The sequence below is a fragment of the Megascapheus bottae genome, chromosome 9, assembly GCF_031878675.1.
Source record: "Megascapheus bottae isolate mThoBot1 chromosome 9, mThoBot2.hap1, whole genome shotgun sequence".
NCBI lineage: Eukaryota > Metazoa > Chordata > Mammalia > Rodentia > Geomyidae > Megascapheus > Megascapheus bottae.
The window spans coordinates 42,924,892-42,937,678 of NC_143517.1; the positions used below are offsets into that span (position 1 = coordinate 42,924,892).

General features: G+C 34.4%; 1 protein-coding gene across 50 annotated transcripts in view; it reads left to right on the forward strand.

Annotated features, from left to right (window-relative positions):
- Positions 1-12,787, forward strand: part of Rims2 (regulating synaptic membrane exocytosis 2) — a 385,455-nt gene that overhangs the window by 312,132 nt on the left and 60,536 nt on the right. For 37 of the 50 annotated variants that reach the window (XM_090339238.1, XM_090339190.1, XM_090339201.1 and 34 more), the window contains one exon: positions 7,253-7,494. The exons of the other annotated variants lie outside the window; for them this stretch is intronic. In XM_090339238.1, the coding sequence (XP_090195364.1) occupies positions 7,253-7,494 (242 nt within the window). The remainder of the gene's footprint in view (positions 1-7,252; positions 7,495-12,787) is intronic. 50 annotated transcript variants of the gene reach the window in all.

The following is a 12,787-nucleotide window of genomic DNA, read 5'->3' on the forward strand; positions in this document are numbered from 1 at the left end:
TACTATTTGAGTTTTCTCTTGAACCCACCATATTTCAGTTAATATTTTTTATACATGTGCATACCACCTAACATATTTATGTATATATTTATAAACTAATTCTAGCATCTACCTACAAGGGAAAGCAGGAGGTCTTTGTCTCTCTGGGCCTGACTTACTTCACTTAACAAACAAATTCTTTACATCTGCTTGAGTATCAAGGGATAGGATGCTAAGTTATGTTAAGAAAATAATCTGGTCAAATTCCATGAAAAGAGAGCAAATAAGTGCAGTAGAAGAATTGATGTGGCACAGAGCTATTTTCTTTACTCTGAGAAAACACAATAATTGACATCCCAAAGTCATGATGTCATATTTCCGTATGTGGTGTAACATTCATGAAATGATCTGAGTGAACCCTTACAACTAGCAAAAATGTATAGAATATTGTAGGATTCTAGCCACCTAGATTTTATTTGAATTTTGCCACCACTTGGTGGCAGTTTCCCCACTCTATTAACAACATCCCACATAAAGCTGATCATGAGACTTTCAGTGTAATGATGGAAGTACGGATATCTCCTGTTACTATCCCCATCTCACAAAAGAGGATAGTGCACCCCCTCTTTCACTTTTTTTCCCAAAAATAGACTTCCAAACCTTGTCATTGTTTCATGTTCCCTTCATAGAAGATGAGGATTTTAAATCATCACTGTTTGTTACCAGAAGCTAATATTAAATTGACAAAAGTTCTTTATTTAATCTTGGTTAGACGTTACAGCAAAGTTATTGGTATATAGTTATATGTGTATGTAAAAGTTATTTATATATAATTCTTTAGCCATATTCTATCATTCTATGTATAGTTTTGTACATACATATATAAATATATATCTATGTATTAATCACTATAGGATTTTGAAAAGAAGTAAATAGATACATTTCATTTTTATTTTATTATGATGATAAAATTGGAATAGCTGGACTAGAAATGGAAGATGTAGATCTCAAATCTTAATTATAGCTAATAATCTTATGAACTCATAAACACATACACTGGTTCAGTGATGACCAAATACATGGCAACATCCAAAATATTTTAATGTTATCCATTTTTCTTTTCTGTGTTTCAGATAAATATAATTAGAATTAAGTTAAATGCATTTTAGTGTATCTGTGTTTTGGATATAATATCTATGGTCTTGATTAGTCTAAGCTTAATAATGTTGTCAAAAATTCTGCAGCAATTAGTAGGGAGGCATTATATGTACATGTGAAGGTATTAATCAAGAAGTGATTTGAATATTATTTACTAAACAGCTTATGCAGACTTGTTTTCTTTTCACATGGATGTAGTTATCCTATGCAAGTGTAGCCAGTAGTTCTCAAAACTGTGTTTGCTTTAGCGATGTTAGAAATGGAAGCTTTGATGTTCAGTCCCAGAACTAATGAACCCAAACCTCTGGGAGTGAGTAATCTGTGTATCTGCGTAATCTGTGATTAAACAAACCTTATGGATGATTCTGATATTAGCTAAAGTTAGACAACCCCTGATCTAAATTAAGAGGAATTTGTATTCACCTTCTTATACTCGAACTACTGGTAAAGTTGGTGGCTAAAAACAAGAGTTCTGGTGACAGAATACTGAATTCAAATACTAGCTTTATGACTTATGACTTATGAAACCTTTGGAAACCTTTATAACCTCTCATTTCTCCTCATTCCTTAATTGTGCTTAGAATGGTTTCCACTTCATAAAGTAATTCTGAGGAATATTCCAAGTAGGGAATAGTATATGTGAAGGTCATGGCATTTTGTTTTGCCAGTCCTAGGACTTGAACTCGGGGCCTGAGCACTGTCTTTGGGCTTTCTTAAGGCTAGAGCTCTACTACTTGAGCCATGGCACCACTTCCGGCTTTTTCTATGTATGTGGAACAGAGGAATCAAACCCAGATCTTTGTACATGCTAGGCAAGCACTCTACTACTAGGCCAAACTCCTGGCCCCAGTCTTGACATTTTCTATACATATGTCTGCAAAATAGATTATTACAACAAATGGCTTGAGATTATAATGAGAGAGAAAGGCAAGAACTGGATCTGTAGTGTTGGACGAATTTGTATCTGCAACCAGTAGGGACATATCTTTCTTTCTTTTTTTTTAAGGTACAATTAGAAACACAGACAGGCAGTTAAAAGAAAAAGGACTTTCTTCGGGTGGCTTTTTCCAAAGGACAATGAAAAAGTATTAAAGAATAACCCCATTTATGTTTTAGAAAAATCACTCTGGCTGTTATGAGGAAAATGGGTTAGAGTTGGAACATAAAGCCGTCTGGTCTGAGGACTGTCACAGCAGAGTTGACAAAAGTGGATTTTAATGGTAAAAGTCAGGATGAGGAGACATGGAATATAGTTTCGAGAGAATATATGGAATATATTTTAGAAAGAATCTATAAAACTAATTAATGGATGAGGTATAAAGATGAAAAGATGATAGCTCTAAAATTTTTACCTTTAGCAATGAAGTTAATAGTTATACTCTTTACTGAAATAGAGAACAATGACAGATGAATACATTTGAGAGAAAAGATTCAGATCAGTTTAAACATTTTAAGTTTGAGATATCCTGCATGTCAGAGGAGTCCTTATTTCAAGTAGATAACTGGGTAGACTGTTCTAGAATTCTTTGAAGAATATCTGCTAATTTAAATACATACACGTTCTATATTATGTATATATATATAATTATACCTATATATGGTTATGTTAAGTCTGATTGAATTTCATTATTAAGGAAAATTTTTAATAGTTACTATTTTCTATATAAATTTGAGGACATGAGTTTTCTGTGAGGAAAACAAAGTAGTGTGTGTGTGTGTGTGTGTGTGTGTGTGTGTGTGTGTGTGTGAGAGAGAGAGAGAGAGAGAGAGAGAGACAGACAGACAGACAGACAGACAGACAGACAAAGGCAAAGAGAGAGAGACAGACAGAGACAAAGAGAATGAGACAGAGAGACAGAGAGAGAAAGCCAGAGAGGGAGACACAGAGAGAGACCAAGAGAGAGATAGAATCCTAGGGTTTAAACTCTGCCTGGGTGCCATCTCTTGACATTTTTTTCACTCAAGATTAGTGCTATCTGGGCTGGCTTCAAACTACACTCCTCAGATCGCAGCCTTTTGAGTACCTGGTTTGAGCCACCAGTACCTCACTACCATTTTTTTTTTAGGATTTATCCTTTCTTCTTTTTTTTTTATTTGTTGGGATATTGTAAAGAGAGGTTACAGTTAAGGTAGTAGGTGCACTACCTCTAGCACATGTTTTTGTTCCTGTTTCCCCCCTCCCACCCATTCCCAATCATCTTGTTTCCCCCCTTCCCTATTTCAAATAAACAAATAAAGGTATATACAATGTGCCAGTTAACAAATACAGGTACAGTAACATCATGAGATTAACCATAAGGGCAAAAAAAAAGAAGAGAAATAACATAATACATTAAGAACAACAAGACTTTTATCTTGTGTGATTTTTTGTTCTTAGTGTACTATGTTATTTTCCTAGCTACCAATTTTTTTTAAATTGCTAAACCTGTTTGTTTGTGTTTGTTTTTCTTGATCTCAGATTCCCCATTTGCTTCACAGTAAGCAAATGCCTGACCATAGTATTATCTTGAAAAGAAAACAGGTCTCTTCTTTACTAGCCTTTCTAAACCCATAACCTAATCTCTTGAGCCCTATCTATTAATGAGGGTAGGTGATAATAGTGGTAATAGTGGCTTTTTTTTTGATACACTTTTTCATGAACAGTGCTGCAAAGCTCATGAAAGATGAGGCATATGGGACACAAATCCACAAATTCTAGGAACTGAGACCTCAGTGTGAGTTATTTCTGGTGTCCTACAAATAATTTCACCTAACAGATACACCACAGTGTTTTGTCGTTTTAACTTGGGATATTATTAATTTGCTTAACAAGTAGTTATTTGAACATTTTCTATATTTCCATCTCAACATTTGGTACTTTACATGTGAAAAAATTAGAATCCAAGAATATTTCATATTAAGGCTTTGTTTCAATATTACTTTTAGAAGCATAATGTGATTTCACTTCGTATACTTCAATAATGTAGAATATCATTTATTAGTCTAAAAACTAACAGCTATGGAGCTGGCAAGTACAAAACAAAGTTCTTAGACTTATTTTTTGTTTTCACAAAATCTTAATCTCAATAGTTCTTGATAAAAAAAATGAAAACTATAAATTGACACCAGCGATATACTTTCCACTAATTTGACATAAACCTTTTTATGCTATTGGAAATACTGTCTATTTTCTTGGGTGGTAATGGCAAAATAATAGTTAGAAGTTCAAATAAGTTAGAGGAAAAGCTACTGCTGCCTGAAATATTTAGAAATAATATATAGAGAAATAATTGGGATTGTCTAAAATACACATTTAACAGTAAAAATATACGGTGATTATGCATATATTATAAGATAGAAAATTTTTAGGAAATAATGCCTTCTATTACTGGTTTTTAATTATTGATCATTCTTTAAATTTGTGAAGAAATGTTATTTCTTAACTATCTCATAACTAGGAAAATGGTGGGACAATAGACAAGCTAGATTAAGAGGGAAAAAAGCCACTAAAATTTAAGAGGAATCCATTTTCTTACTATATATTGACAGGAATCATAATCTTGAAGATGTTAACAGTGTTGTGAACTATCTCATTTGCTGGTTAGGAAAATGAGGCCAATGAGCGAAGAGGCAACTTTTTTTAGAAGATGTTAAGAATGTAGCTTTGGATCTAGAAGTTGTAATAATAAAGCACTTTCGTTAAATATGTACATGGGTTTCTTCTCCCCTCACCCCTCTACTAAAATCCCTCACCTTATAAACTGTTGTTCTAAATCAAGGGTGAGTAAACTATATAGCCTATGTCCCAAATCTGGCACCTGAGTTCTTTTGCTCAAGGATAGCACCTTGCCACTTTGAGTCATAGCTCCTCTTCCAGTTTTGTGGTGTTTTTGGTGGTACTGAAGATAAGAGTCTCATAGAGTTTCCTGCCAGGGTTGCCTTTGAACCTCAGTCCTCAGATCTCAGTCTCCTAAATAGCTAAGATTACAAGTGTGAGTCACCTGTAATGATTGTGTCATTCATTGTTTTTATTCACTACAGGGCCAAAGCTATCTTTCCACAAATTAGAGGGTAAAATGTTCTTCTGTCAGGCAGAAATACACAGTTAGATCAAGTAGAGGAAATTCTCCCTGTATGTGGTAAAAATCCAGCACATTCTTTCTTCCCTCCAGTTCAGCACCATGTACAGGAGCATGGAACTCAGGTACCATTTCCAGCCCCACTCAATCCCCTAGGACCTAACATCAAGTAGGGGAACAGGAAATGTTTACTGGAGGGCTCAACAACACAGTGTTGACTGATTTAAAATAGCTGAGTCCAGAGTGTTTGAAGGCCTGAAAATTCCAGGGGGAAAAAATTGAAATTATGTCTCTGAGGATAATATTTCTGCTAATGTCAGAAAAGAAATTCAATTTTTATAGATGCATAGTTCTTACATAAAATGTTATGTTAAACCAATAGTCATGAAGTCAAACATTTATGAGTAAAATGTATATTCAAATATAGTTTTGTGCTTAGTCAGTTTTATAAAAGAATGCAGCTAGAAAAAGCACAACTAACATAATTTTTTTCAAGTTGAAAAGTTATTATGATAATGGAAACAATAAACAGAATCTATAAACACTTTCAGGTATGGTGGGGTATATCAGGCTAAGGTAAGGGCACTGCGCAGGCCCAGAGTTAAAGCCCCAAAACTGACCAAAAAAAATAGTACAGTTTTCTGTATTTTTAAAAATTTCATACTGTGTCTCTCTGTAGTAAATACTTTGAGGAAATGTATGTAAATTAATAAGATTAACACATGGTTCTATCCTTTAAACTTTCCCCCTAGATGACCAAGATATTGAATTAAAGATAAAAGTTCACTCAATAGCTCACTTTTTAAAGTATCATATTTTAGTAATATATAAAGAAATTTCTACTGAGTTTTTATTGTCTTTAAATACTTGTACAAAGTGGTTTGAATTTAACATGTGCATTTATGTATAGAGTATGTTCACAGTCTCATTCACCCCTTCCATTGTTCTTTCCTTTTTGTATCTATCCAATTTCCATCTCTTCAAGTTTACTCGATCCATTTTCACATACATGCATGAGAATTAGCACTGGATTTGCCAGCCTCTCATCTCTCTATTCCTCTGTGCCCCATCCCAAGAGAAAGATCTGCTTCAGCTTCCTGGTATTCATTTTGTTAATCTGCTTATTATTTGTTCAGAGCAGTTATACTCTGGAAACTCACCCCAACATATATTATACTTTAGTCGGTTTGATCCTATATATCTACTTATGATCCTGTATGTGTGTTTCTTGACTTCCTATTCCTTTTCTTACTTTGTTTATGTGCTAAGCCCTTTTAATTTCCTAATTACTAATTACTGCTTTAAATTTATGCTTCACAAATAAAAGAAAGATTTTTTTTCTCTTACGATGAGAACCAACTTCAAGTTAAAAACTGATGTGGCCAGGCACAGTAGCTCACACTTGCAGTCATTAAAGTCCATGAGACTCTTTATCTCCAATTAACTATTAGAAAATTGGAAGGGATGCTGAGGCTCAAGGAGTAGGGTGGTAGCCTTGACCTGAAGAGCTAAGGGACAGGGCCCCGACCCAGAGTTCAAGCCCATGACCAACAAAAGAAAACAAAACAAAAAAGAAAGAGAGAGAAGAAAAGAAAAGAAAAAGAAAAAAACTGATGTGATATTATACACAAATAAATTTGGACATTTCTGCAACCTGGTAATTATTTTTCTGAAAGCCAGAATGAAATTTAATCTTTATTTTTGGAGCATTGATTTGAACTAATGATTTTAAATTAAATGCTAATGAAAATATCAAACCCAAGGAAATTTAACCCTTATTAGATAAACCTTATCATTTTTAATAAAATGAGAACATTTTGATGTAGCATTTGCATGCTACTGTTACTGGCAAGAATGAAATGATGTTTGCGTGTTATCGTGGCCCTGGTGGCTCACACCTGTGATCCTGGCTAACACAGAGAAACTGTAGCCAGTCTAGGCACTGTAAGTTGAAAAAATTTGATTATACTCCAGTTGTTTCCTTCTCTAATAGGCCTTTTCTGTCTTTCCCTTTTTCTTCTCCTCCTTACTTTTAATGATCCATCATCGGCTGACAGCGTCTTTACATCCAAAATGCAAAGCAGACAGATGGGCATGTCAGGGAAGAGCATGACCAAAAGCACCAGCATCAGTGGAGACATGTGCTCTCTGGAGAAGACTGATGGCAGCCAGTCTGACACTGCAGTGGGGGCCTTGGGCACCAGCGGCAAGAAGCGACGCTCCAGCATTGGGGCCAAAATGGTAGCTATCGTTGGTCTATCAAGGAAAAGTCGCAGTGCTTCTCAACTCAGCCAAACGGGTAGGAATTTTTATGTTCCTTTTGATGTATACTTGAATTGTCATTACAACACATTACCCATTTTATTACAGTAATATATGGATGATGTGGGTCCAAGAGGAAAGAGACATGTTTTAACTAGTGAACTTTTCTTGAAAACATAACAATGAATTAATTTTTTTTTGCAGTTATCAAGCAACCTGCTAATAAGTGAAACTTTGCCACTGTTCTTAAAATGTGAATGTTTTCTCCTCAGGGAGGAGGGCGTGTATCAGCTGCTGACCTTTTGTAATCATATTCTAACCTGGGGCGGGAGGGTTGCTTTTCTTTAGGTTCTCATATTGGCACCTGCCAAATTAATTTTCATTCCCAGCTACGTGTAGTGAAGATGGCACCTTATATTTTGTGGGAATAATACAGTTCCCTTATTGCTGACAACCCAATTTCTTTTTCAGTTTGCAAGCAACATTTACCAGTAGTATCAATTTTCTTACCACAGTTTTCATTTCCCTGTTAAAACTTCAAGCACCAGTGCTCTCAGGCAGCAGGGATGGAGTATTTTCTGCTGACAGTGAAGATATTCAAAGCTTTTCTACTTTAAAACTTGGTTCTAACTCACATCTGCAAAAATAAAACATTCCTACTCAGAAAAGCCACTGTTACCAATTAAGAAGTGTGTGAGTCAATGCAATGTTGCTTTTCAAATGGGTGTTGATAATTAAGCATTAAATCCCTGGTATCTTGAAAATAATAACATATCTTCTACTTAACAAACAAAAGCATATAATATGGTATACTAATATAGCAAAATAAATTATAGGCAATTGCATTAAATCTAATTTGTGCTTGAGTACTAGGGTTTTTATACACAGAATTCAGGCTATAAATTTACTGCATAAAATAATTTTAAATTACATTAATTCTTGGATCTGGTTAATTCCAATTTTATAAACAACAGATTCTGGAAATTAGGCTTCCTGTAATAATACTATATTGAAGTTACTTGATGTTTCTTGAATAGGTGATATCAATAACTTACTTCTTATTGTGTTTAATGTGATTTGTTATGGTAATTTTAATTTGTTGTGTTAAAATTTCATTGCTTATTTTAATGTATACATAAAAAATTTAATTTATAGACAATGGTCATGCAGATTGTTTTAGATGATTTTTAAAACTATTATATGTATATAAATACAGGATTAACAATGTTGTGCTATTATAATGGATATTGGCCTTTTGGTATTAAGAGGTGTTTTATATGTTTTTAGCAGTTAGAATTCTGTTGAATTTTCCATGTAAAACTCGCAAAAATATGTAAATGTAAAACTGCTCTAAAACCTAGCCTATAAACTAAAAAGAAAATAGAAAACTAAAATGGAAATTAATAATACTACTACCTTTGGGAAAGGCTGATCAGTAGCTACTAGGTTGCAGGTAGGCAGAAGCAATGCACTTTGCAAAAAAGCTGTAAAAAAGGATTCACGAGTCTTTACCATAAAGACATGATACATCTTTGAGGAGATAGATATATTTTAACCTAATTTAAACATTATGCAATATGTACATATATTGAAACATCACATACTCCATTATGTGCATTTTTTTGTGGGTCAAGGGGCTTGAACTCAGCCTGGGCACTGTCCCTGAGCAGTTCAGCTCAAGGCTACCACCCTACCCCTGGGCCTGGGTGTTGTCCCCGAGCTCTTCAGTTCAAGGCTACCACCCTACCCTTGAGCCAAGCCCCATTTCCAATTTTGTAGAGGTTAGTTGGAGATGAGTCTCAGGTCCTTTTGTGCTCAGGCTAACTTTGAACCTTGACCCTCAGATCTCAGCCTCCTGAGTAGTTAGGATTACAGGCATGAGTCACCATGCCCAGCTCATTATGTGCATTTTTTTACATTTTTATCTATTAATATAAATATTTTTATTTTAAAATAAAAATAAAGCTACAGTTTAAAGAATAGATGTTGTGAAACTACTTATTTCATTCATTATAGCTTTTTTCAATAAAATGTTGAATAGTGGATGACTTATAAGCTGAATTACTTAAAATCTAGTCAGAGACAGATATTTAACCATACTGCTTTAAGAGTTACGTTGAAGATATACTCAGTACTCAGAAAGGCCACTGACCAAAACTAGAATTCAGGAGTTAATTCCTACAAATGACATCTGATCAAGGAATTAGATCAGTGACTAGACAGAAATCATAATGAACAGGCCCTAATGCACAATATATTCAGGAATGGTAAGGAAAATACTGAACTGTAGAGCTAGCTACTGATTAGGCTAATAGGTATGTAGAGACCAGATGGTAAAACAGCCCCTTAGGTCGTATATAGAGGTGATAGAAAAAGTTAAAGGATTTTAGAAAGATTTTAATATTTGCCATATTTGTTATATGTAGTTTGTAGATAAAAATAACCATTAATTTATGTAAAAATAATTGAACATATACTTTACTATACTTTGCTAAAGCAATACAAGTAACCCTTTTTCCTCTTAGAGCTAATATTCTGAGAATATACTGTTCATATCAGGTAAAAGGCTTTTCAGGAGGAATTAGAAAAATAATGTAAAAATTCACATGAAAAATAAGATCCTGGAGGAAATCAGTATGAATGAAAATAGAAGTGGAGGATGTGATAGATTTAGAAAAAAGTTTAAAGAGTACCATTGTTCTTCATCACCTGACTCAAGCGACTGGTTGCAGATGAGGAGGTTAAAAAGTTACCTGCTAAGTACATTAACAAATATTGGAAATATAAGAAAATATAAAAAAAGAATGTGGAGGAAGAATCAAGAGGGGTCAGTCCTTGATTTAGAACAGTTTGAATTTGCATGGAAAGTACCAAATGGAAATGCCTAAATATACTTTCTGGTGTCAGTATCAGAGACAATTGTCTGAGGTTATAAAGTTTATATATTCCAAACTCTAACTATAGCTAAATTGTCCCAAGAAGTTAGAACTATAGATAAGCAATCAAGGCAATATTGTATAGAAGACTAAATTTTAGAGGTAACTGAAGAGGAGCCCAGAATAGAGACCACATAAAAATCATAAAAAACTAAACCTATGGGAAGATAGTGTCATAGGAATTGACACTTGTAGAGTCAAGAAGAGGATGATCATTATTTCTTTTTGATCAATTTCATGTCTTTAATGTTTGACATAAATATCCCATCTATCTTACTTTGGCAGTATTTTATTATAAGATTATTCATTTTTTACCATATGCTGTAGATTCTGTAGCACCACTGTACATATGAGGAGTTACAGGTTTTTAGTTTTACAAATGTTGTGATAATTGGGGATAGGAGTATGGCTTAGTGGTAGAGTGCTTGCCTAGCATGCACATAAGCCCTGGGTTTGATTTCTTGGTACCACACACACAGAAAAAGTTAGAAACAGTGCTGTGGCTCAAGTGGTAGAGCTCTAGCCTTGAGAAATCTCAGGGACAGTGCTCAGGCCCTGAGTTCAAGCCCCATGACTATTCCTGCCTGCTTTCAGATTTCATTCACTTAGAATCTTTTTCTTTCCTTCTTTCCTTTCACCATTAGGCAACAAAGGGTCAGCTCTTGCTTTTCAATCTAAGCTGCAATTGTATGTCTTTTTTTTTTTTTTTTGGCCTGTCCTGGTCCTTGAAATGAAGGCCTGGGCATTGTCCCTGAGCTCCTGAGCTCAAGACTGGCCACTTGAACTATAGCTCCACTTTTGGCTTTTTGATGATTAATTGCAGATACAAGTCACATGGATTGCCCTACTTGAGCTGTCTTTGGCTAACTTTGAACCATGATCCTCAGATCTTTGTCTCCTGAGTAGCTAGGATTAAAGAGGCAAGCCATCAATGCCTGGCCATTGTATGTCTGAGAACTGATAGCATTAACACTCAGTGTTAGTATTGGAAGACACTCAGTTTTGTTGTTCATGTGATGTATTGTTCATGTGTATGTGAACCTGTCTTTTTGGTGGATTATGTGATCTTTATTAGCTAGACTACTTGTAGGATTTAGTCATTTCCTATATTTTCACAGTTGTGTTTGTTTCCCCTCTGTGTGTAGGATTCCTTTAGATTATCTTTTGCAATGCTGGTTTAGTGAGTATGAATTCCTTTAGTTTCTATCACAAAAAGTCTGTTTCTCCTTAAACTATGAAGGATTCAGAGCTTAGAATAGACCATTCATGACCAACTGCTGGAGTAGCACTTCTGTAGAAATATCTGATATTATTTTGATTTGTTTACTTTTATATGTGACTTGTAGCTATTCTCTTCTAGCTTTCTATATACTGTTTTCTCCATATTTAATGTTTAAACTATAATATGTCGAGGAGGATTTTTTTTTCTTGCCCTTGCCTGTTCGGTGTTCTGAAAGCCTTTTGTAGCTGGATGACCCTCTCTCAAGACTGAAGAATTTTTCTATTATTTCCTTGAATATATTTTAATACATTATCTACTATTGCTTTTCCTTTTATACTTATTGTTGGTATGTTTTTCATTGGTGTCCTAGAGTTTTTTAATGTTCTGCTCATTTTGTTGTTGTTTGTTGTGGGGCTTTGAACTTGGGGCCTGTGTACTATGTCTGAACTCTTTTGCTCAAAGTTAGCACTCTATCACTTTGAGCCACAGCTCTACTTACAGTTTTTGAATGGTTAATTGGAAATAAAGAGTCTCATGGGGATTTTTCTGTCCAGGCTGTCTTCCAACTGCAATCCTCAGATTGCCTTCTGGGTACCTAGGATTATAAATGTAAGCAACCAGTGTCCAGTTTGTTCATTTTTTCTTTTTTTCTGATTAATCTAATTCATCTGCTATATCTTTGACCCACTAACACTCTATTTTCACTTTAATTTATTCTAATAATGAAGTTTTCCAGGTTTTCAATTTAATTATTTTGAGGATATCTTTCTTTCCTGCATTCCTTCCTCATATCTTGCACTGTCTTCCTTATTTCATTCAGCATTTATTTGAATTCTCTTTGAGTTCATTGAGTTATTTCTTAGTAGCCTCTTACAGTTATCAATTTCAACTGCAACAAACTATTACAACCTTCCAGATTCAACATGATGAAAACTTATTATCTCAAACTCTCCGGAGAAACCCAAATACAATGTGATTCAGCTGATTGTCTATATTCTGTTTCTCTCCTTTTTTTTTGTTTGGCAGGATTATTTATTTAGTTAGATATGGGTATTATTAAGGTTTGAACTTAGGATCTCCTGTTTACTAGATTGACTTACTTCCACTTAAATCACATCTCCAGCCCTGATTTTTTTCCATATATTTTTATTGTAATTAATAGAAGGGTTACA